The 27911-nt window shown below is 25.9% G+C and overlaps 1 protein-coding gene across 1 annotated transcript; it reads right to left on the minus strand.

Annotated features, from left to right (window-relative positions):
- Positions 1-752: 752 nt before the first annotated feature.
- Positions 753-27601, minus strand: LOC100203474 (histone acetyltransferase p300). The gene is made up of 26 exons (XM_065813974.1): positions 27304-27601; positions 24299-25149; positions 23911-24120; positions 22417-22669; positions 19967-20095; positions 19843-19885; positions 19662-19754; positions 19338-19461; positions 17262-17376; positions 16824-17173; positions 13519-14113; positions 11640-11758; positions 11450-11536; positions 11225-11308; positions 11016-11084; positions 10832-10920; positions 10407-10487; positions 9068-9124; positions 6033-6110; positions 5731-5955; positions 5391-5645; positions 3835-4000; positions 3488-3691; positions 3223-3396; positions 2823-3101; positions 753-2712 (listed from the first exon to the last, which is right to left on the minus strand). Exons 1-26 carry the CDS (start codon positions 27404-27406, stop codon positions 1123-1125), a joined length of 6423 nt encoding a protein of 2140 aa, XP_065670046.1. The 5' UTR covers positions 27407-27601; the 3' UTR covers positions 753-1122.
- Positions 27602-27911: the final 310 nt, after the last annotated feature.

Genomic DNA, 27911 nt, shown 5'->3' on the forward strand with positions numbered 1-27911 from the left:
GGAGAAATAATTTACTACAAATTGATTTTAGATTTGAAAGAAAGTTATTATATAAAATAAACAATTTATTTTTTTACGACCATAAAAATTTTAGCTGATAGCACGATATTCACATTTACAAACTGGAAAAAAAAATTGTCGCTTTAAAAAAAATTGTACAGCGGGATTTCCAGTTAAAATCCGTCGCTTTTTCTAATAAAATTTGACGAAATATTTATAGAAAAGGGTTCCAAAGAATAGGCTAACTATTCAAAAAATATCCCGTAAAATTTCAAAGTTACTAATAGAAAACAAAGACGAGAATTGTAACAAAGAAACAGCTTATTTCTTAATAAATAATATGCAAACAAACTGTTAGCTCAAGGGATTTGGATAAAATTTTCTTAGGTTCTAAAAATTGAACTTTAAACTAGGAGACATTTCATCAGAAAGAAATTTTAAGAAAACTCGATAAAATAAATTAAACAAACAAAAAAAAAAAAAAAACGTATATTAAAAATTTAGTTGATAAATTATAAAGAGATGAAAAAATAAACATTTCTTTTAAAGTAAGTTGCAAAATTTACGCAATTAAATCAATCTTTTTAAATTCGTCTACCATTAGTACAGGTAGTAAAAAAGAAAAATCTTAGGAAACACCTATCAGAATATGAAAAATAATTGGCAAATAAAGTTGCTAAAACTAGGACTAAAATTTTTTTCGCATCAATACAAAAATGGTTGAATTCACCAGTATAGTAAATATAATATTATTATTACCAAAACGAAGCTATCTTTCATAAGCAGTCTATAATACAAATTTATTCATTCAACTTTCTACAAAGCTAAGGGACAAATCCTTTGCTTTTTAATCAATAATATATATTTTAAAAATAGCACATATTAAAATTTGGCTCTTGAGTGCCCATCAATTCAAAAATGCAATTCCAATATGTAAAGAGGTGTTACAAATATTTATGGGCAGAATCTTAAACAGCAACACCATATTTACTCTTGTTATGCAATAGTAGCTGTTGCTAGTAATAAATAGTTGAAAATAAATAATCTTCACTCGAGTCTTTTTATACTACCAAAAGCAACAATATGGGCAGCCAAGCACGCACTCGAATAGAATATCATATATCAGAGCTGTGAAACAAATTTCAGAAGAGGGTCAGGAAAATCATCAACATCAGTCTCTCCTCCATTTATATCTGAGGTATTCTGCATATGGGGTGTCATACCATCCCCTCTGTCTGAAAGAACAGAGGTTGATTGTTGTAATGAGTCAATAGAGTTCAATTGTGCTGGAGATATGATTTGATGCATAGGAGAAGTTAAGGACTGATGCTGGTGCTGAGGAGAAAACGGTATGTGTTGAGGAGAATTTACAGAATGAGGAGAAGGAACACGCATTGTATGTGACGGGGACATACATAGTCGAGGTGAAGGATTTGGTTTCATAGGTAAAGGCGGAGACATAATACTGTTTTGAGGAGACATCATTTGAGATCCAGGGGTTATTCGACCACCCATCATTTGAGGCGAAGATTGATTATTTATTATACCACCTACAGGAGGAAGCATCTCCTGTGAAAATTGTCTACTTAAAATGCGAGGATTGGACTGTTGAGGAAACACAGATCCTGAATTCATTATATTCATATTCATTGGCATTCTACGTTGTTGAAGTTGCTGCTGCTGCTGTAAGTTTTGTTGCATGCGCTTATTGTGCATGTTCCATACTTGGTTTAAATTATTTTGATTAGTCAAAGATTGATTATTCACATTTGGCATAAAATTATTATTTCTCACTTTATGAGATTGTATATAGTCAAATATTTGATTTGATTTCATATTTACACCATTGCCTACACACATAACATTCCTAAACTGTTCTAAATGAAGATTTTGAGATGGATTAACAGATGTATTTATATTAGTCTGTACTGGCATTCCATTAAAACCATTGAATTGTGCTCCTAGACTATGCTGCTGTTGTTGTTGCCATGGATTAATTCTGGTCTGATTGAGCATATTTGTTTGAACCGGCTGGCCAAAAAACCTATTATTTGAGTTGTTCATTATAGCAATATTAGCATTTATTCCATTTGATTTATCTATTGGGAATTGAACATTAGGATTTGACATTTGTTGTTGAATTAAAACATTTGGAGGAACACTTGTTATAGGAACAATTGTTTTTTGAATATCGTTAGGAGGAGTCTGTCTCTGAGGCATACGAGTAGGTAATTGTATACTACCTTGTATTGGAGGATTTTGACTCATTCTCATTGCTTCAATTCGACGCCGAAGTACTTGCTGTTGGTGGACTTTTTGCTGAAGCTGCTGTTGTTTCATCTTAGCTTTAATATGCTGACAATATGGTACTGTACATTGGGGTTTCTTGCATGATTTTGCATGATAACAACAAAGTGCAATAAGCTGTTTGCAAATTGGACAACCATGATTAGTTTTTCGCTTACAACTTTTAGCATGTGAAACAACTTTTTTCATTTTTACGCAGCTTGACGATTTACAATTTTTATCCAAACAATCTGTCGCATGCTCAAGAGATTTTATACATAACTCAATAGATTGCCGACGAGCTTCTTGCGCACTACTAGGAGTTTTTGTAAGATTTGGTGTCTCACTTTCAATATCTAATCCAAGTTTTTCCATTTTATGTTCGTGGCCTTTTTGATTATAGCATTCAATACATAAATCATAATCCTAAACCAAGCATTTTTGTTTTAAATAATTTCTATTAATGCAATATATTATTAAAGAGATTTCTATATTATTTTAATTATGTATATAAAACTAACTTTAAAACAACAAACCTCACAAACAGTACAATGATATCTATTAATAATCTGTCCTTTACATAAATTACAACTATAAACAAAGCGATCAGAGCCTTGATTATGGAGCTCTACAAGCATAGCCAGAGTAGAAAACTTTGCCCTGCGAAGAGTTGAGAACTCCCAATGCCTTTCTCTTGATAAAGTCAGAAAAGCATCTCTACCATCCATTATATCACAAGACATAACAGGATCTGGATCTTCAATTTTTTTGGTGGGCATATTTGCAGGGCTGTGAAGATGCAGAACAAAGAAAATCTATAAAAAATATATGGAGCTTAGATGTGGATATCTGTAGTTTAAAAGCTACTACTACTAATTATATTTATAATAATTATAATAATAATAATAATAAAAAAAAAAATCAACTATAGTGTACCTCTTTGAACTTTTCCATTGTAGTAAAAACTCTTTGAGATAATTCAGATGCACCCATAGCATTAGGTACAGTTTTTTTAGCTGGTGTTTTATTTAGTTTACTTTTTTTACTAGTTTTTTTATTAGCTCTTTTGTTACTACCTTTAGCTTTTTTACCAGTGGATAATGCTACCTGCTAAAAAATTAAGTTTACAGGTCAACATTACATCAAATATTGATATAACATTTTAATTAAAATAATTATTCACTGAAATTTAAAAAAATACCATTTCATAAACAGCATTTTCTTCACAATTTTCAGTACCCAACTGCGCAGCAGCTTGCATAGCTTCTGTTTTACGTCGCTCTTCTTCTTCTTGGCTAATTTCACGAATACTCTCTTCAATTGCATTTGGCCAATAGTCTCCTTCAAAATATGGTATTTGAGTAGGCGAAGTAATTTCATCTTCGATTGCTTGAGTAAACATATCCTGAAAAAAATGTTTTAACCTTGCTTGTTAGAATCTTGGGGGTATTTGTTAATTTGTGAAGTATTTGTGATATATTTTTATTTGTAAAAAACTTGTCATTTTATCATTACATTTGTTATTTGTAATATTAACTAAAATTTTACCTTATAGCCAGCCATTACACCATCTTCACATGCTTTATTTAACATGACTTTGTACCACTCAACAAGACGTTTGTGTTTTGGAATTTTTTGTTCTACTGGATGACAATGAAATATGTAGTCATCACCTTCACTAGGAGGGCATGACCATATATGACCATAATGAAATCTAAAATATAAATACATCGAATAACTTAAAAAAAATTAAATAAAGAAAAAATTTGACACTAAATCTCTCAAGAAAAAAAAAAAAAATTCTTTAATCATCAAATATAGAAAAAAAAAATTAAAATTTGTTTGTCTAAATTCTAAAAAAATTAGATCAGCATGCAAAAAAATAATCACCTTTAATAATATATTTGTAAAAGCTTATTTTTTTTGAACTAATAAACAAAGTTTACCAAAACATTTGTTTACCAAATATTAATTATTACATAGAGAATTGTTACTTTTTTATAAAAATAAAACAAATATATAATTATAAAAATGGTTAACAACAGTTATAAAGATGTCACAACAGCAATAAAAAAAAGAAGACAGAGACTGAGAGTTTTGCAGAATTAAAGCAAAGAGTTTTGTGCATTACAATTTTGTAGCATATGTGTGTAAATGGAAAGAAAGCGTTAAAAAAAAACTGTAGAAAAGAAAAAATTATAAGAAAAAAATTTAAAAAGCTAGAACAAAAGTGTATAGTCTCAGACAAGAAATAAAACTATGAATTATGAAGGTTATATAGAACGCATCTAGTAGAATTATGAAGGTTATAAAGAGGTTAGAGTAGAGGTTAAGAACATAGAACGCATCTAGTAGAGTGTGTCTAAAGAATAAGCTAGTTTAGGTATGCATAGCATAAGGAGGAGATGATTAGATATCAGCATACAAAGATGATTCACAGAAGAACCATTCAACTATACAACTAATAAGACATTAAAACAAGATACAGAAATAATGATAAAATTTGGTTTTCAAATTTTTCTAAATAAATATTAAGTAATTAAAATTATATTGTTATTAAAAAATAATACATTGTTTTTCAAATTTAATGTTTTCAAAAATGCACACACACAATTAAATTCAAACTGCATAAAATAAACAATATAATGAAATGGAACACTATGTTTCCTTCTTTTTTATTTTTGACAAGTTCCTTGTTGATATTACTAAAGAGATTTAAATACATTTTTTCATATTTTTATAAATATTAAATAAATTAAAAATAAAAAAAACTTCTATTTTTGAAATAATTAGTCTAGCCATAAGTTTATCCTACAATGATAAACTTATAGCTTACAACTGTTTAAAAGGTACCAAAAATCACATAAGCAATAAATTAAATCAATAAATCTATTATTAGAAGCAAATACCATAATTTCAAATTAGAAAACTCTTCAATTGATAGCTAAACATTAAATTCACAATATTTTTTATTTAGTATGAAAACATTTAATAATAGTTTTTTCGTCATTTTCTTTTAAATAAAACAAAACAAAACACCACTTTATTTTTCATAAAATTTATATTTTAAGGGATTTAACTATCAACTCTATAAAAAATCTTACCCCCTATTTTTGCAAAAATCGAAGTATCCAATTAAGATTTCATGGTACACACTTGTGCGTAAATGAGGTGGGCGAAAAAAATGAACACTGTCTAAATAAGACAAGTAAATACGATTTCTATTAGGCTCAGGGCAGTCAGAACCAAACTCCTGTGTATGCATACCAAAAAAGCAAACATCAACACCATCTATTTCTTCAAAAGCAAACAATGCTCGTGCTCGGTATGGAAATTTTTCTGGAAATTCATTACCATATCTGTAATTTAAACAGTTTAAAAACATTTAGAACTGGGGATTAACTTTATGACATTTCAAAAATTGTAAACAGATATCATTAAAACCTGGATCTCATTCCTTGTCGAACTTCAACAACCTTTTCAACACTACTGACTATTCGGATATGAATATAACCAGGTGACTCATCAGTAACTTGAGTTTTTAAAAAGTTGTTTACACGATTCTCTATATGCTCAGCCAATTTAGATTGCGGCAAATTGCGCGCACTGTAGCGATTTTCTACTCTGTTTCCAAGTTTTTTTTCTTCTCGACAAGTAGGGCAAATATAACTAAAACATCAGTTTAATCAAACTATTCAACGCACAATTTCAAAACATTTTAAAAACATGTATAGAATGCTACTTACCCATTTTCATATATGATGTCCAAGTGAAGAACACATACTTGATGCATTTTTCTACCGCATTCAACACAAGTTACAAATCTAAATTTTAATCAAGTTTCAAATATTTTAAACTATAAAAACAAAAAAATTTTAAACAAAAATATAAAAACAAAACAGCAAATATATTTTAATGGCAAATAAAAATGTTTAAAAAAAAAAATGAAACAAGCTTATAATTATTAGTGAAATTAACTTTAATAGTTCAAACTGAAAAATGCAACATGGGTTCCCACCAGAATGTTATTAGAAGCAAAGAAATACATATATATACAGAGCATCAAGTTTTAAGATTGTTTTTGTTCGATATCAACTAATACAGAGTTAATTTAACATTTAATATAGAAAACAAAAAGATACTAATGCAAAGATAATTATTTAAAGAAATTTAATAAAAGGTCTCATAAGTTGTATAATACCTAATGTATTATGTGTATTTTTTTAGTTAAGCATTAATTATTAAAATGAATTTAACAAAAGGTCACAAAAGTATTAACCCTAATGTATTATGCGTAATTTTTTAGTTAAACACAGATAAAGGAAAGTACATGTTTAATTAAATTTTTTAGTTAAACACAGGTAAAGAAAAGCACATGTTTAATTAAACTACATGTTTAATTTACATAACACATTCAGGTGTTATTTAAAATAAAATATGGTGTTATTTAAAAAATAGTTTATTTAAAATACATTATTTAAACAAAATAGACACATGTAATTAAAAAAAAGTTGCTTCCTAATTTAAATAAAAATTAAGCAAATAAAAAAAGTTACAATAAAAAAACTCAAATTAACTTGAAAAACATGCAGTTTGTGAAAAGCTACAGCACTAATTAGCAAAAGAAATATTTGTACATATTTATATCCACAAAATAAGGAATAAGGTGATAAACTTTTTGAAAAGCAATATTTGGCCAAAGGCTAAGGGCTTATTCATTTTATTTTTAGCTAAAATTTTACTCACAAAAATAATAAAGCAATAATGCTTATTGATAAGGGTATACCCTAACGGTCATGCAGTGGCACGGGACAACTCATTTTCTCCAAGGGTGACTGAAATTTGAAAAAAATGCCTGTCAGTATCCTGGCAGGACAACCAGACAGTTTGTTACTTACAAAAGTGTGTTTATTAATAAAACCATATTTTGACCTATGAAGAAAACTTTAAAAAGCATATAAAGTAGTATACATTTTATTTAATAATGAATACACTACGGTGCGTTATATAATTGTACTAAACTTAATAAAAAGAAGCTGACAAGCCATTTAATGTTTCGAAGTGCGACTGCACTGTTTTTTTAAACGTTGTTGCATTTTGAAGCATGTTTCTTCTCAATTTAAAATGAGTTTTAAAATTCATTTTCTTTCAATTCCATATGCTAATGCATCATTTTTTAACTCTTATAGTCGCATTTTGAATCATTCAAAAATTTACGCAAAGTAAAATATATTTTTATATTAACTTTGTCAAACAAAATTAACATAATAAAGAACATTAAGATGCACATGAAAAATCATTACTAGAATGCAATTATTAGAATGCATGTGGAAATTCTTTTTTTTCTAAAAAAAAAAGAAGCATAATGAAAAATGTTTAAAACATTAAAAATGTGTTTTAAACATTCAACTAAATTAAATTTGATTGAAGATTGAGAGAGAATAATAGAATTTTTTTTTTAAATAAAACATTTCTTTGCGATTTTGGCTTTAAACTTTTATGCTTCACTTAATGAAACCTTTGTTTAGACTGACACAAAAAAAAAGAAAAGAAAAAAAAGAAACAAAACAAATATCGACTGCAACAAAAATGACAATCTTTAAAATTTGTATTTATGGTTATCTCTTTACGAATATCTCTTTGTAACTAAAATTACTTAACAATATTTTTTAACAGGTTATAACATTTTACTTTTTTTTATTAATTAATTTACTTTTAATTAAACGGTTTCTTATTAGATGTATTTTAGTAGTCAAATGTTTAAATTTTTTTCTTCAGTATCTTCACCTAAGAAAAAATACCGAAAAAACTATTATACCAGACTACTGATTATCATAGCGGATGACTCAAATGAGAAACAAAAACTGTTTCAGTCACCTGCAGGGCGACCGGGAAAAACCCCTGACTTACAGGGAAAAATTATTAAATAATGAGAGAAGGTAAAAAAACTATTATGACGTTTCTTATAGAAGAATTTTTTTCTTTCTTAAATTTTTTAATTTATTTTAAATTTCTTAAATTATTTTACTTCTTAAAAAACTGTAAATTGTACACAGAGACATGCAGATTAAGAAAAAGAAAAAAAATCTGATCTTGGTTTCAATACATTAGAATTATATTACATTAAATTATTAGGTTATAACTAGGGGTGTACCAGATTGGAAATTTTGAATTCCGGCCAAAACCGGATTTACCGGTATTGTTGAAAAAATTCCGGTCGGAATGAAATTTATATTTATGTAGTTTTTTACCTTCAAGATTGAAAGTGAAAGCCTGCATCTCAGCATTGTGGCTACATAATATATATTTATAACCTATAATATATATATGTATATATATATATATATATATATATATATATATATATATATATATATATATATATATATATATATATATACATACATACATATATATTAAAATTTCTAATGTTTAAAAACTCTCCACTAACTTTTAGGAATGACCTAAAAGTCATAAATTCCCGCCGGAATTTCGACTAGAAAAGAATTCCGGTACATCCCTATTTATAACCATATTTTAGCACTAAAAAAAGTTTTTTTTCATAACAATGAATGCAACTAAACAAAAATTAGTCCCAGGTTAAGATCTTAGATTAGAAAAATTGGGAAGAAAACATCCTAAAACTTCGCTAAGCTATTTTTTTTACTAGAGTTATTATTCTTAAGAATAATTCTTACAAGGGAAATTATTTTTAAGAATAATTTGCCAATAATTAATTCATATTGGCATTAAAATAAAATATTGATAAACTTTTACTTACGGTTCCAAATCCAAGTGATCATTTTTCAACTTTTCAAATTCATTTTTATTAATAATGCTAAAATATAATTTTTTGTACTTGTAAACTTCAATTTTCTCAAAATAAATTTTATAACTCATCATTTATCATTTAAAATAAATTTCATTCAAGTGCTACAAACATTAATAAAAATAAAAACTGTTTAAACTTTACAATCACCAGGGTTGGCATCAAATACATATTTGATTGAAGTGTATTTATAGTTTCATAAATTAGGTTAGTATTAGTAACTGCTATAACTGGTATGAGCCAGTGAGTGTTGTATTAACACACTATGATAGCCGATTTGCTTAATTGTTGCTCATCCAGCAATCAAGACCTGATTTAAAACTGTTAACTGATTGTGAGTTAACCAACTCACTTGGCAAGCTATTTCATAAATAGACTGATCTATTAAATAAAAGGTTTTCAAGAAATGCTTGCTTATTGATTTCTTTGACATATTTAAATGGTGACCTCTGGTTTGAGTTTGTTGAAAACTAATTTCTATGATTGTTTCCAAATCGTTAATAACGTTAAAGAATTTAATGGTTTTAATGTTTAAAAGTTGAATCATGTATCCTTTGTCTCCTTTTTGTCAAGGTAATCAAGAGCTTTTAGATTATTCTCATAGTTGATTTTTTTAAGTGATGGTATTAATAGAGTTGCACAATGTTGGACTCTTTCTAATGAAGCTATTTCAACCTTATCAAACTGGTACTGTAAACTCTAACAGTGGTCGCACAAAAGAAACATAAAGTATTCTCTGAAGTCTAAAGTCTAAAAAACGAAGCATTTTCTAATCCAACCCAACATTTAGTTGGATTTGCCTACGCATTTTATTTCATAAATTTTCCATTTCATGTTGCTTGATAAGATTACTCCAAGATCACTCTCAGATTCTGTTATGTTTAACTTTAGTTCATCGATGTTAAGGGTTGACTGACAATTTTTTTGAAAAAACAACAAGAAATTCTTTGTTTTTTTGTTGATGTTGTTGTAACAAACTTTTTTATCTTTAAAACTTAAATATTTTAAATAATTATAATACATTTAAATTATTGAAAGAAGCATTTTTTTTTTGTAAAATACAGCAACAATATTGGCAACAGAGTCTTTTTTGTTGCTTTTTTAAGTAAAAATATTTTAGAGATTTTTTCAAAGTGTTTCTTAAAACTAAGAACAAAAGTATTAGTTTGGAAATCTAGAATTAACATAATTGTATTTAATCAAATGTATTTGACCCCAACACTGACTACCACTACATAACAAACAAATTTACTTGACAACAAAAAAATACTTAAAGTATAACACAAATAACCTTGTCCTTAAACCTGAATCTTCGCCTAAATCAATAGATTCTCCTTCAAATTCTTTAAAACATCTTTCACAATAGTGATACCTGTTTAAAATAATATATATATATATATATATATATATATATATATATATATATATATATATATATATATATATATATATATATATATAAAATAAGCATCCTATAACATTTGTACATAATAACACTACATTTTTTGAGCTAATTCTCAATTAAAATGATTTTGCGATAGTTTAAAAAAGTTCATGTCAATGTATAGAAAAATAAAATAAAAAGAAATTTAATGACACTACAAACCATATTTAGGCTTATGTTTCTATATTCATCTTTGGTGAAAAAAAAAAAAAAACTTACTGATTACTGCTAAACACAAAATTTCAAAAAAAAAAGTTAAGAAAATGACTTACCTGTTTTGATATGAATAATAAGGGGTATCTCTTGGGATTGAACAAAGATTTTTTCCATAACAATATAAGACTTGTGGGTTAAAAACATACTGAAAGAAAAGTAATTTAAATCAACAAAACTTTTGGCTTAAACAAAAAAAGATAACGATTCTTTGTGTAAATTATTTTAATTTAGTAAAACTACCTTTCTTCCACAACAATATCCAAGTTTTTTCATAATTGGTTCAATGTCTGCTTCAAATGTTTCTGAAAGCTAAAAATTGATATTAAATTTTTTTAACATAATATATTAGTTTGTATACCACATTGAAATCAATACAACAAGCTAGGATTTATAAAAAAAATTAAACTCAACAAAATAAAGTAAAAAAAAAAAAATATATATATATATACTTTAGTACAATAACGAAAAACTTTAGTTGTCTTTTTATTGTATAACCAAGCATTTTCAAACATTAACCTCATGTCATCACAAAACTAAAAAGATAATAAAAAAAAATAAGTGTCAACTTATTATCAAAACAACATTTTAATTTGTAATAGATACAATTATAAATATATGTATCAAAAATGAAATCACTGATAATATGAAAACCATCATTATCTTATAAAACTTACACCCCAGGGATCTTTGTAACCACCTTCTTCTAACTTCTTTTTAATTGAAGATAAGTCCATTGGATTTTTGACAATAGTGAAATAATCCTTTAAAAATACAAAATTATATAAACAATTATACTTATACTATAAATTATATACTTCAAACATATAGACAAAAAAAACTAAGTATTTATAAAGCAAAAATTACAGGTATATGAAGAATCTCTGGATTGACTGGTTTTCGGAAAGGCCCAGATTCAGGTTGAATATTATAAACTTTATCGAATAATGGAAGCAAATTTTCTGTTAGCTCTTCAACAGTCCATACTAAAATAAGCATAATACTAAAAGAATATTTGACAGACCCTACCCTGTAAGTTTAGTAAATAACTTTGTGTAGAAGTGATTCATTACAAAAAAAGAAGTTTTTTCTTTTTTAATTTTGATCTCCTAAAAAAATGCACTTGAGTCGATTATTTAAAAAATTTTAGTACGTAAGAAACTAAAGTATTGTGTAGACCTAACCGCTAAAGAATATCTGCAATGTGCTTAAATATTCTGCTCACTTTAATTTTTTAAAATCACACTTATTGATTTTAAATCAGAAAAAAAGTTTAAATCAAGTGCTGACCAATTTCACTTTTTACACAGAAACTTACAAAAAGAAACCCAGAGACATTTTTTTAAATTTTTATTTAATTAGTTAAAAATTACAATTTTTAACTTATTAAAGAAAAATTTTCCCATTAAGATCTTTAATTTTTCTCGTTATACTTTATAATAAATATTATAAAGTATAACGAGAAAATAAATATTTTAGAAACTGTTATAATTTAATGATATAAATATTTCGGAATGCACCAATAGGTATTTCAGAATAAAGTTAAAAATACTTTGCTCATAAAAATATGAGCTAATTGCAACTCACCTAGAGCTAAACATTTATTAGAAAGCAAATAATAGCAATTCTTTTATTTAAATACCATACATTTTCTAAGTGATTGTACTTAGTGATAGCGCCTCACTTAGTTTTAGATATAATTTAGAAATACCGTATCATTTAATTAACAAGGTTTAGATTGCTTTGAAAATCAAAGAAACTTGTTAAAAGCCCCCTATACTACTTAAAGAACCCCCTATACTACTTTAGAATTGATATTTTAACAACTACAAAATCTTAAATCTGAGTTTCAAGACCGATGGTGTACCTTTAATTATTATATTAGGAAGTGCGAAATAAAATTTAAAATTTAGACAATATTACATCTTAAATACTACATGTAAGTTATCTTAAATACTCCATACAATTTTATTTATACTTTATTACTTTATAGTATTTGTCATAAAATAGATTGCTCAGAAATAAAAAAATATCAATCCTTGTAGAACTGTCGGGAAGCAATTGTTGCATTCAGTGCAGAAGAAAACTGTAATGACTTATAGCAATTATTTTATTATGATAATAATGAATGAACAAAACTCTTACAACAAGATTTTGCAACAAAAAGAGGAACATATTTTTTTCTAATGGACTAAAATTAATTTTCATTTATGTTATTTTCTAAAATATATAAAAATTCTTTTTATAAATTTTAATTTTTTAATAATTTTTTTTAAACTTATTAATTCTTTACAATATACTTTCTAATGGAAATGTTATTTTTGTTTTGGTTTTTTTCAAGCAATATTAATTTTATATTTTATGGTTAATGTTTTTTGTAGTCATACTTTCACATTTTGTTGACTTTTTCTATATATAAAAGTATGATCCTGCCCCCTGCCTACTTTATACACACACAATAAAACTTTTTGGACCCCTTTTGACCAACCAAATGTGTAATTTTTAGAAATTTTATTTGTGTATAATAAAAAACCAGAAAACTCTTTATAGTTTTTTAGGAAAGCTTAGATGTTTTATGCTCCACCCTAATATATGCATTAACTTTTGCATAATTAGAATTATAAAAATAACACATTAATTTTACATAATTAGATTTGCATTAAATTGATTTAAAGTATCATTTGGTTACTGAAATATCTGTAAACAGGGGTGTTAGATATGAAAATGTTAAAAATAAATAAAATACCTTTATGTGATTTTGTACGTTCATCAGGAGTTGTTGATGAAGGACTAGGTAAAGCTTCTTGTTTAACTAAAGCTACAGGATTGGTATTTGATGCTATTTGTTGAGAAGATTTTTGTCCAATTGAACATGGAGTAGTGGAAAGTTCTGTCTTGATAACAGGCTTAATTTCAGAGATAGATGTTGCTACATTTTCTGTCTCAACATTCATTGGCGAGGAAACATTTTCAATTTTTACATTCATAGGGCTGTTATCAAAACTTACTTCTTTTTTAATAGTTCGTACATTAGGTGAAGCATCACCACAATTACTTATCAAAAGATTTTGGTTATTTGACGATTGTTGAGGTTGAAGCTGAGGACTACCACTAACTTCCATCTTTACTTGGTTTGATCCTAGTGCTGAAGGAGGAGGTGTCAAAGTATTTTGAAGCATCTGTTGCTGTTGTTGAGGCAACATTTGGTTTTTTTGTTGGAGTAAATTCATTTGTTGTTGCAGTTGAAGATTTTGTTGATAAAATAATTGCTGTTGGGGAATCTGCTGCTGCATTGCTTGCATTTGCTGGTTGTTAAGTGCTGCATTTTGAAACGAAGAAAGCTAATGAGATTAAAAAAAAAAAGAATATTTAAATTTGTTTTTACTAAAAATATTTTGTAGAACAATCAGGGCTGTAGCAAGGTAGTGGTAAATTAGGCTACCACCTTTAAATTGGTAACAAGCTGTTTTCCTTCTGAAAGTACACAAACAAAAACAAAAAAACATACAGTTTAGCTTAGTTTATATCAGTAGCAAATAATTTTAAAAATATACAATCATCCATACAAATTTTAGAAATATTTTATAGTCAAGTTACATTTTCAAAATAAAAAAGAAGACAAAGCAAACTCCTTCTTTTATTTTTTTAGATGCATCCAAAATATCAAAAATTTTAAATTTCTTCAAATATAAATATGTTAAAGGGATCCCAAAGTGCAGAGACAAGTTGTGTTTATTTTAAAAAGAATGATAAAAAAAAAATATTTGAGCAGAATTTTTTTAAGTAAAACAAAATAATAAATGTATACCAACAAAAACAAACTTTGTTGTTTTACTCGAAGCTCGCCATCTCCAAAGAAGCAATTCTCTCGGAGTCTTTAAAATATACGCCACAATCTACAGACTTTATAAATTAATTCAAGCGCGTTTAATTCCAAAGAGTTTTAGTAAATGACGCCATTGTAGAATTTTTTTTTCGAATCAATATTATTTGTTGTTTTATTTTTTTTTAAATAGCGTATATTATCAATCGTATGACTTTCTTATAAATTTTATAGTAAGCTAAACAAAAGAATATTTTTTTATAGAGCGTGAGAACCAAATAAAATTAAGATTTTTATATTTTATAATTGACGATGTTGTAGAACTTTTTTTAAATCAATATTTTTTGTTGTTTTATTTGTTTTTTAAAATAGAGTTTATTATCAATCGTATGACTTTCCTAAAATTTTGTAGTAAGCTATTAAGTAAGTAAAAGTTAGTAAGTAAAAACATAAGAATATTTTTTTATAGAGCATGAGAACCAAATAAAATTAAGATTTTTATATTACACTCTTAAATAAAATAAATATATAAAAGTCGTTGATTACCTTATTATATATTCTGAATCTTTTTTTCTTTTTATGTAAATAATGGGAACTTTTTTTTAGTTTATCTGAGCCGTTTATTGCTATGACGTTTTTACTCTCCTATCGAAATGACATTTTAAAAATTAAAAAATTTTTAATTAATAAATAATTTTGGTTAACAACATCATTTATTAGAGATAATAGCCAAATTCTTTAATTTATTAGAAAAAATTATTATTAATTATGTCAATTTAGTGGAAATTGATAAATTTTGATGATTTGCATATAAATATAAAGGTAATTTTGTATTTTGCAAGTGGATTTTGATAACTAAACGATTAAAATGTTGGCAACTCCATACCGGATCAAAAAAAAGACAAAAAAACCAGTACGGATAAAAGAAACAAAATAGTTGAAAATCGTATCAGCTATGAAAATTTAAATTTTGATATTGCTAAAACGTATTTTGATATTGCTAAAACGTCAAAGTTAAGCCGTTTAAGTGTTGGCGCTGAACAATGGTGTAAATATGGATATTGTAAAACTATGCCACTTGAAAAAGAATGTCTTTGTTGGGTTGAAATAAAGGAAATAAATATTGCTGCAGGTATTACAAATTGAGTAACATTCTTTAAAGTATAAACTGATGTGCGCAGTATTAATAATAATAATAATAACAAACATAAACTTTTTTGTACATAATGGCTATGTAAAGTAAAAAAAGTTTTTTTAAAAAAAAAAAAAATCATCAATGCATAACAGATCATGAAACAGACAGCTTTTTATTAATTAAAGTAATAAATAATGTTTTATGGCAATAATTTAAGACAGATGGGGATTAAAAATGTTATTGTGTTGAAGCGCGCGTTAAAAAACATTTAATATTTCCTAATTTATATGTCGTATACTTTTATAAGGTTAAAAAATACAAAATAAGTTTTTTAAAAGAACCTTTATACGGATGATAATAATTTAATAACAATAAATATAACACAAAATTAATTTACAGCAATAAACAAGCCTAAAATGTCTGAAATATTTTATTATTATTTTTAATGCGAACTTCATAAAAATAACAAAATAATAGTAATTTTAAAAAAAATTCTATAGTAATTTATGATTAAAAAAAAAACTTTTACATAATGATAAGTAACTAAACAAATTCTTTAATAATCTCTAATGGAAAAAAAATCTATAACTTGCTAACAAAATTTTTTTTTAAGATTTATCGAAATTCTTCAATGACGAATTTACTAAAACTCTTTGGAATTAAACGCGCTTGAATAAATTATTAAGTCTGTATATTGCGGCATATATTTTAAAGACTCCGAGAGAATTGCTACTTTGGAGATGGCAAGCTTCGAGTAAAACAACAAAGTTTGTTTTTGTTGGTATACATTTATTATTTTGTTTTACTTAAAAAAATTCTGCTCAAGCATTTTTTTAAATCATTCTCTTTAAAATAAACACTTGTCTCGGCACTTTGGGATCCCTTTAATGCATCTTTTTTAGGGAAGGGGAGTAGCCAGCTTTACATTATGCTTAATGCACCATTTAGCTTGCTTACAGCTTTGAGAACTATACTTGAACTTTAAAATAACTTTTAAATAACACATTGAATAATATAAATATAATTGTAATAATAAAAATAATTTTAGTTTACAAAATTTTGTTTTAAATAGAGGTTTAAAAAAATAACGTACATTTGCACGCTGACGTTGACCCATCGCATTCATACTCCTTTGCATTCCTTTTGGATTCATATTGGTCATCATAGAACTAGGCTGATTGTTTATGTGTTGTAAAGACTGAATATTAGGTTGTTGAAAAAAATCAAATGAGTTTATGCCATTTGTCATATTTCCATTATTACTAAGATAATCTGATACATTGACATTATTTTGAATAAGATTTTGAGGTCCATTTGATGAAGGTTGCTGTTGAAATGCCATATTGAGGTTTGTAGACACCTGAACATTCATATTTGAAACAGGTTGCAAACTAATATTTGCAGGGTTCATCATATTATTAGGTCCATTCATTTGATTTTGTGCTAAAATTGTTCATAAAAAAAAAATTAAATTATATAAAAATAATGAAGGCAAATCAAAAAAAAAAATCAGGAATCACTTAATAAAAACCTTGTTGTGGGTTAATCATATTTGAACTGTTTTTTCGTAACCTTTCCATACGTTTTTCTTCGAGGTCTTTTTGGATTTTATATATTTTTTCAGCCAATAGATGAAAATAATCTTCCTAAAAGAAAAAATCAAACAAAACTCATCAATAGGTTAACTGATAAAATATATATACACTATAGCCCATAATTATTCGAATAGCCATACTTTTTGATAAAAAATATCTAAGTTTTACATATTATTTCAAGATAAACTGAAAACAAATTCTACCTGAGTTATATGTTAACTTCCTATTTGTTAAGTTTACATAAAAATTAATGCAAAGTCCCATTTGATTAGTTTATAATTAACTTGCCTTTAAATCACCCTTAGTGATAATAAACGCCATACATATTCTTGGCATTCTATTTAACAACTTGTATAAGTTGTCAAAGTCAATTTTATACCACTAACTAATAAGTTTTTTCCACATCTTTTGCATCGATAGGTATAAATTTTTTATATTACTTTTAATTTATCACATTAAAATCCGATCAGAGAGATATCTGGTGATAAGGGAGGCTAAATCATTTTATTCAATATTTGATTGTTCTTGAACTCAGTCAAATAACTTATACAAATTTTTTAAAAACTTATATGTTTTGAAGAATATGTTTTGGATTTAAGCTTAAGTCATTTTCTTCTTAAATAATAAATGACTTCCCATTAATCAACTTTCCGAAGGTATAAAATGACTTTTTAAAAGTGTCCAAGTGAACTATTTTGTTATTATTCCCTCTGATTATAATGTCACCTGTGGCATTCCAACTAAAACAGCTGCACACCTTAACACTTCATCCACCATGTTCCACAGTCCATAATACACAGTGTTTTATCATACATTCAATAATTTTATTTTAAGACAAACAATCTTCTCTTGGAACCAAAAATTTAAAACTTTAGCATGTTGGTCCAATGTTTAAAGTAATTGATAGTCCATTTTTTATGTAGTTTTGTCTACTTTAGAATTTTTATGATTTTTATCAAAGCATTTTTTTGAAAATTAAATGTCATTCGAAGAATTATGAACGGTAGGGTATATATGCATATATATAAATATAAATATAAATATATATATATATATATATATATATATATATATATATATATATATATATATATATATATATATATATATATATATATACCTGAAAATTGGATGAATTTTACTTTGATACAATAATATCAAGTCAACTGTATCTCAGCAAAAAATTGTATATAAAGAGTTGATTCATTTAACAGAATATAATTAATGGAATAAAGCTGTACAATCATTCAATAGGAAAGTTTGAATGAAAGAGAAAAAAAATCTAAAACCCTCTATGCAGCAAGCGCCTTACCATAACAAATATATATATATATATCAGTTTTCTCTGTTTGGCCAGCACTTTTGCGCTCAATTCTTTTCGCGCTTGCCCACATGCCCGCAAAAACTTTGGCGAGCGCATAAAGAGCGCTTGCAAAAAAAAAATAAAAAGCATTTTGTTTTAAATTGCAATAAAACTTTTATTAAAAAATTGGCTTTTTTTTAAACCAGTTTTTTTAAAATTATTTGATCTAGTATTTATTCAAAGCATTCTTTATGCTATTTTTATTTTAATTGAAGTAGCACAAAAAAATGAATTTTTATATTGCACAGGCTAACTTAAAAATGACCATCCTGCCAGCGCTTTTTTGTGCGATGGCATTAAATTTCAAACGAAGACTGATATATATATTTGAATATATATATTTGAAAAATGTCTACTGTTAAAGCCTGCTTTGAAATAGTTACAACTGCAAACAGCTTTAAAACAGTTTAAATGTTTATTATAGCAATGTATTTTATAGGCCAATCAGAATGTTTATTAACAATTTACTTTAGTATTTAGTGACAAGATTATCTTTTTATTTTTTTATTTAGGAAAACTTTATAAAACTAATAATTAGAAAATTATCAAACCACATTTAATGTATATTGTAATTTGTATTTAAAATATATATAGATTTTAGCATGCTGAATTTAAGGAGTTTTACAAACACACACACATATAGAAATACCTTGCTTGCTGCTGTACTGTACATATCATCTTCTACTTTTTGTGCATAGAGCACAAGATTTTCCATTTGTTTATTTTTCATAGTCATAGGATCGTTTCTGGCTTTTGGTATAATAGCAGACACTCTAAAATATTAAAAAAAGAAAAGAAATTATTTAAACATTTATTAGGAGATTATTTACTAAATAACTTTTTTTACTTAATAAACAAAACCATTAATTGCACTAAATTTACTTGAGCTGAAATAACTGTACTTAAATGTAACGTAACAACTAAAGTTTGATTGATAAATATAGATAATATAAAAAATAAAACTATTTAATACAGTCTCTCTACAAGATGATTGCGTTGACTTTGTGTAACTGATTTATGCCAGGCTTCTCTGTCTTCATTAGTTGAAGATGGATTAGTCTGTGTTCTAATTTAAAATTAAAATTGAATTATCAGCCACAAATCCATTTTTTAATTATATTGTTAAAATTAAATTGTTAAATAATGCTACTAACCCTGGTGGTATATTTCCACGATTTACATTGTCGTTGTTAGAATCTGAAATTAAAACTGAAAATATAATATTTTTTCATAAAAACTTAAAAAACTTTATTTGAAAATAAGCAATATGTAATCAACCTCTTGGCTCATTTCCACCCAGCCTTCTACTAGTAGGTCCATTTTTTAATGGTAGACAAACAGGGCAATCTGTCCGATTACAAAACTTCCAATGAGAGATAATTTGACGCGATGAGGCACAGTGCGCAACTAAAAAAATAAAAGCACAAAAAAACTAAAAAAAAAACACATCTTTATCTTAAAAAACAAACAAAAACAAAACTGAAAAAAACTTGATTTTGAAGCACACAAAATAAAAATCTAAGATCAATTTGACCGGGTAACATAGATTTGTCAGTCAACTGTTTTAATTTGTCCGTTTTAATTTTTGTTTTATAGCATTTACTAAACTTTGTAAATAAAAACATACTTAATGCTATTACTTTTGACATTTTTAAATTAAATAATTGCTTTTTTTTTTTTTAACAAAAACTCACAACAAAGTTTTTAAAAACTACTAATGTTAATTGTTTTCTTGATAACTCAGAAAAAAAAAATAAGAAAAAAAAAAAGACAACTATAGTTATTTATATTGCAAAACAGGTTACAAGCCTTCCCAGGAAATACGTGTGGCTTTTTGTCTTGTATGTCCATGCATTAGTATTTTATTTTAGACAACTTGGTCACTGCTGTTTGCAAGTTTTATTATATGTGTTGCTGAAAAAAGTTTCAAAAATAAAGAAAGCAAAAATAACAAAATAGGAAATTAAAATAAACTTAAATTGAAAATAATAATAATTTAAATAATTTGTGTACTGTTTTTATTTTTGTTTCTTCAGAGTGGTTGTTAATTTTAGCAACTAAATTCGGTAAGTCAAAGCAAAGAAGAAAAACAGTTTTAAACATTAAAAAGAATGATTTTCCTATATTTTAGTTGTTTTGGTTTTTTAAAGAGGAAAGCGAAAATATAAAATTGTCATCTGTTTGTAAAATATATTTGTATAACTTTAATGTAACAAGTATATATTGTCCCTATAAGAAAACGTCTATGTAATGCACACATACTTTTATATATAAGTTTTTGTATTATATCAGTATATTTATTTTATCCTAGGTATACGCATGTCTAGCTCATTTGGATAAGGTGTTATATTCATAAGCTTTAAGCTTTTCATTGAATTTTCTATGTAAGGGACACTAATATATATATACATAGTTTTTAAGCTTCAATTAGGCCATGCTGTCTGCACATAGCATTAATTGTTTCATATTACCTTTCTTTTCTTGTTCATTTTTCATCCTTAACAATTTAACAGAGACACATTTCTTTTTAACAAACGGCTCTGTGCGTGTAAAAAAACAAAAAAATTTAAGAAGAGGTTAGCCTAGAACCACGGACAAGTCTACACCTTATCCAAATAAGCTAAACATGCGTATAATTAGTAGGAAATAAATACAATTACATAATACAAAAAGTTATACATAAAAGTATACAAGAGGTTTAAAAGATTTAAAAAAAAAAAAAAAAATCATCGAATGTTTATAATCAACAGAAAACAAGAAAGTAAGAATAAAATTAAACTTTATTTTATCAAATCAAGTATATAAAAGACAACCATTGATTTTACTGTGAAATGAAACTAAAGATAGGTTACGTCATATAAAATACGCGCCAACAAAATGAATTAAGAGTAGCTTATTATAAAATATAAAAATATTTTAAATGATTTTTCAAAATATTTCTGTCTAAAATATTTTATATGTTATAATTATTTATTATTTAAAAAATACATCCAGGTTGCTTGTAAATGCTTATTTTTTAAAACTAAGACTTTTTTACGGATCAACCTTGACAGTCAAAACTCATTTTAGGAGGTCAAAACAGCAATTTTGCTTATTTGAGGCGGTTGTTGACTAATGAAAGCTGTTTATTAGTGCTGAATTTGTAAAAAACGCAATTTAAATCTTTTATATTGCGATTTATAAAGCATAATATAAAAAGTATTTTAAAGTGTATTATTATTTTTTTCAATTCAAAAGTATTTTTATATTATGTAAAATGCTTTTAAAACATGATTGTTTTTCAATAAACTCATTTTATTTAAATTATTATAAAATATCAATCGCAAAAACAATGATTGTATACAATAAACCCATTTTATTTAAATTATCATTGAATATTATACATACTTGATTCATTTATATTTATATATATTTTTTGATAAATTTATGAGTAATTTTATAAACAACTTTTACTAGAAAAACTGTAGAGGAAAAACTAATACCACATAATATAACTCAAGTTAAACTGTAATAAAAAGTACAGGTTTTTATAAGCATTAAAATAACTATTATGTTAAAATTTATGTAACAAAATTAAAAGATTTTAAAAGCTTAACACACACACACACACTCCCAAAAAATAACCATTCAGCCAGCACTTTTTTGTGCATTAAATTTTAAATGGAAAAAACTCTGTGTGTGTGTGTGTGTGTGTGTGTTCGTGTGTGTAGACAGAGAGACATATTTACCTTGACAATCTTTGCCTGCCTTGCAAACAGTCATGTGGTTCAACACACTTTTCATTGTTCTACAATGTGGCAAGTCACAAGGCTTGTATTCACCATTAGGAGCTTGTTGCTCTCTTCGCTGACATTTATGAGCATGCAACAACAAAACTAATTGTTGCTGAATTAACCGCTTCTTTTCTGGATCAGCCGTAGTAGAAACTGGTGCATTTGGATTTCCTGGTTGTTGCATTTGTTGTTGATTTAAAGGTTGATTCTAAAAAATACAATAAAAATTATATATTAATATACCTTAGAGATATAAATACATTTAAAATTAAAATTTTATAACCTTGGTAACTATAAAAGAAAGTTAAATTTTTTCTTAAAAAATGCTTTAGGCAAGAGGTCTAAATCATATTGCAGTGTTATTTTAATGAACTATCTGAGAAGCTTTTAAAGGTAGATAAGCTGTACAAATTTCCAAAGTTGTCATCAAAAATTACATATGTACATAACTGCATTAGTCTAGTTTTTAATGAGGCTTGATTACAATCTAAAATTACAAGTATTGTAAATCCTGAAGTCTTAAAACTTAAGGGTTTAGTCTTAAAACATCAGGGCTGATTTTGAAAATTTTTAATCAGCAACATTCCTTATATATATGACAGCTAATGTAAAACCAGACTCTCTGTAGTTAACAAAGAGCTACTCCATATTTCCTATCTGCTTGATACATACAGCCAACTTTAGATTCTCTAACCCCACAAAAAAGTTATAAATAAAACGGATTTTTCTGATAAGATAGCAAATAAAAGCTATTTGGGTCAGTGTACATACAACTGATTGTTTCAAGTAAAAAATCAAACCATCCTTGCCATAATATTTTTTAATACCAATGTTATTTTGAGTATGTTTAACTTGTCATCCTTAAACCAGTAATTAGTTTTTCAGTATTTAAAAACTCATAGAAATAGTAATTATAGTATTTTTTTACCTATTAAATCTTAATGACAGAATTTATTGACTTCATTTAAAAATATTGATACTTATACATTACATACAGTGTTTATTTAAGAATTTATAAAATTTTAAGCCCAATTAATTTAAAACAATTCAAAACTCTTACGCATGAATTATTGGCAGTTATTTACCATTTAATATTGACAATTTAACTGTAATTGTAATACTAACAGAAAAATATTTTATTGCTAAACAACTAGTTATTACTAACTTACTGTTATATAACAAAAACTAAAATAATAAACATGAAACAACACAGGTTTCTAGGTTTCACATTTCTTTATTTAAAATATTAAACCTAATACTACTAATAAAGTTTTTCATGTAATATAAAGTAGTGATTTGCGAGACACACAAAAAAAATAATAATATGAATGTATTTTTGTACAGAACTTTTTTATTTAAAGTTTACATTTTTTTACTTATCAGATTACTTGAAAAACTGTTTTAATCCATTTTTTAAACTTATCTAAAGTTTTTACAAAAATAAAATACCATTTGCATTGATGGATCGTTAGCATTCATTGGTGCCATTCTTTGCATTTGTACATCCAGGATATTTGGATTTAGCTGAGGTCGATTCATATTTAATACCATAGAATTTCCACTCATATTAGGAATTCCTGGTTGAAATCCTGGACCATTAAGTAGGTTATTAGCCATGACATTCATATTTGCATTCATTTCGAAACGCATTTGAGAATGCTGAAATAAAAATAAAAAGTGCTTCTTTGAATAAAAAAATTCAAAACAATAAAAACTAAATGAAATAGCTTTAATATGAAAAACAAAATATAAGTATGTCAACCTAATTTAACATTTAACCAAAAAATATCTATAAGTATTACAACCTAACTTAACATTTAATCAAAAAAATAATTACCATCCTTTGCATAGGTAACATCCCAGAATTTCCCATATTATTTGTCATCATCATTGTGTCCTGACAACTATTTTCTGGCATAACCATGTTGTTCATTGGACTATTTATCATTTGACCCATAGGATTAAAATTGTTTTGTATAGAAGGCATCTTAGGATTCATGCCCATTCTGAATCCAGCAGATGCCAAATTATTTTGATACAATCTATTATTTTGCATCATGTGCATATTGTTTGTAAATCCTTGATTCATGAAATTTTGATTCATGTTCATCAAGTTCATGTTTGATGCCATTGAATTTGACATACTTATTTGATTATTATAAATAGAGTTAGTTGACATAGCTTGCATTAAACTAATAGGAGTATTGTTTTGCATCATAGTATTCTGCATTGGATTACTGGTATAGGAAGACTGAGGAGAAATAGAATTCATTATTGAGTTAGAAGTACTAGACATTGGAACATTTGCTTGCATCATATTTCCAGACCTCAATGATGCTGGATTTAACATAGGAGTAGCTGGTGTTGGCATGGCACTAGTACTCACTGGTCCTTGCGGTGGCATAATTTGAGAGTAAATATTCATCCCAGGTTGAGGACTTAACATTCCTAAAGCCTTAGAAACATTCATTTGAATTCCAGATGGAAGACTATGGAGACCGCCCTTCTCCATATTTGTTTGCAATGACGTTGGACCGTTTGAAATAAGGTTCTCATTGGAATTGTTGATATCATAAGACTCCAAACTACTTAAAAGATCGTTCCCATTTGATAAAGAATTCTCGTTGCTACTATTATTAATGATAACATCATCTGGCAAATCATTGAGAATATTTTCATACGAAAATCCTAAAAACAAAAAAAAGTAAAACAGGAAAAAAAATTGTGAGCAAACTATAAACCTATTTTAACTATAAACCTATTATATATATATATATATATATATATATATATATATATATATATATATATATATATATATATATATATATATATATATATATATATATATTTATATATATATATATATAAATAAATATATATATATATATATATATATATATATGTGTATATATATATATATAAGTGTATATATATATATATATAAGTGTATATATATATATATATATATATATAGATATATATATATATATATATATATATGTATACAACCCTCGGAATTAGGGTTGGCATTCGGCAATGCCAACCTGAAAGTATTTGAGATCGGCAAAAAATTGCCTACCTTGTTTCTATGCTTTATGGTTAGACCTTTGTATCAAATAATTTTTGCCGACCTAATGCCGACCTCAAAAAGATTGAGGTCAGCAAATTATTGCCGACCTCATTTTTCCTAATTCCGAGGGTTGTGTATATATATATGTATATATAAATAGATCAGTCAGAATATCCCTCAAAATTAAGAAAAACAAGATTAGCATAAAACTTAGAAACAGAGTTCGATAAATTGACATGCAAACATTTAGCATAAAAAAATGACAGAAAAACAAACACAGAGTTAGCCAATATTTATTCCAATCATCAACATTTGCATAAAATTTTTTTAAAAAGTGATATTTTCCCAAAAAAAATTCGTTTTTAATCTTTTTATAATTTTAAACTATAAATTTTTATCTAAAAATAAAAATAATTTTTTCATGAATTTTGTTTAAATTATTTACTTCAATGTGTTTAAATAAAAAGATTATTTTTTTTAATTGAAAAATAATGATCTTTTTTTACTAATAAATAATCTTTTTAAAATTTTAAAAATATAATCTTTTTTTTTTTTTTAAACACAACTCAACTTAACTTTAACATTTACATTATTAAAAGTAAAATTGAATAAATTACCTATTTACAATTACCACATCAATTTTAAAAATTGATAAAATAATATAATGATTAAAAAAATTTTCATACGAAAATTAAATTTATTATTTAAAAAATATTATATTTCTTTAATGTTCATTTCTTAAAACAATTAAATATGTAACATAATAGTTTTCCATTTGTATATTTTTTTAATGAGGAGTCAGTTGCTTATGTTCAAATATCTTTTAATGACTGACTTTTTTATTGACCAAGATAATGAACTAATAAGGATTTTAAAGAAGTTAAAAACTTTATCAATTAACAATAAGATAATTGGGAACAAAACTTTCATTAATTTTAAATTACGCCATAAGAATAATTAAATATAAATGAAAAAGGAAAAACTTGTGTTAATATATTTAATAAACAAAAAACTATACAAAAAAAATATTTTTTTATACAAACTTCTACTATTAAAATAAAATAATAGTAATTTTTTTATATATTTTGTTTTATTTTAACAACGGAGCAAACTCTTCTGTAACTTTATATTTTTAAACAACTTCTTGTTTTGTATTACATAGCTGATGAATACCTTTAGACATGAAACAATTAGTACCACAAAAAGTTTCATTTTCTTTGTTTACAAAAGATATATATATATCTCGGAATTAAAGTCAAGATTTAGCAATGCTGACCTAAAAGTGTATGAGGTAAACTATTTTTTATTGACCTGGTTTCTATTTTTTTTATAGTGAAACTTTGAGTTAAAATTTTGTGCCACCAGGGTGACGATCAAAATACTAGTTTTTTTTGGTTGGCACCCTGTTGGATTAACCCAATAGATTTTATTGTTTTAATATCAGTAAATATCTATATTTTAAATATATAAAATTTTACTTTTACATTAACCATGTTATAAAAACAATATTTTATAAACATATATAAAATGCTACTATATTGTTTATATTTGTACTAAATATTTTAATTTTGTTAACTAATTTAATTTTTATATACGTTGTTGTTATTATGAAACATTTCTTTTTTTTACTTATTTCAAACCTTCAGTTTTTTATTTAGGCTATGAATTTAAAGCAGATTTTTCAAGATTTCAATATATTTTTAAAATGTATTGTTTAACTTATGTAAGCACGAAATAATATATTTTATAAACTTAAACTACTATCATACCTCCTGAATGATCTGCAATTGGGGTTTCCAGTGGTGAATCAGCTCTTGGTCGCTTTGAAGGAGGTCCTTTATTTTCTCCCATACGATCTGGGTCAGACATCATTTTTAAATTACCAACTTTAACGCTTCATATTTTTATTTTGATAACTCACATTAATTTTTTCTGAACTATTGTAGTATTTTGTTCAATTTTTTCAAATTTAACTTTACATTTCTACTTTGCATCTAGAAATAGATCCTTAAAAATAAATTACCCTTATTATTTGTTGTATACTTACTTAGAGGTGATTATATAAACAAATAAAAAAAATCAATGAAATATCAAAATGGCCACCGTTTACCATAATAAAGTGGCATTTTAGATATAAATCAATCAAATTTTCTATTGTTATTATTTTTTACAAAATACCAGTTTTATTAAATCAACAAATTATAAAAAAAAATCCAAAATAGATTTACTTTATAATAATAATGATTTTCAGCATTTACATACACAAAAAAAATTATAGAAATCTCTGTAAACTTTTTACGGAGAACATCAAGCGAAACACAGACTTCGCGGGGGATCAAGCAGGAAAAATCGTCACTTTGCATATATTAACATAAAT

This window comes from Hydra vulgaris, chromosome 12 (genome assembly GCF_038396675.1).
Source record: "Hydra vulgaris chromosome 12, alternate assembly HydraT2T_AEP".
In the NCBI taxonomy this organism is placed as follows: Eukaryota; Metazoa; Cnidaria; class Hydrozoa; order Anthoathecata; family Hydridae; genus Hydra; species Hydra vulgaris.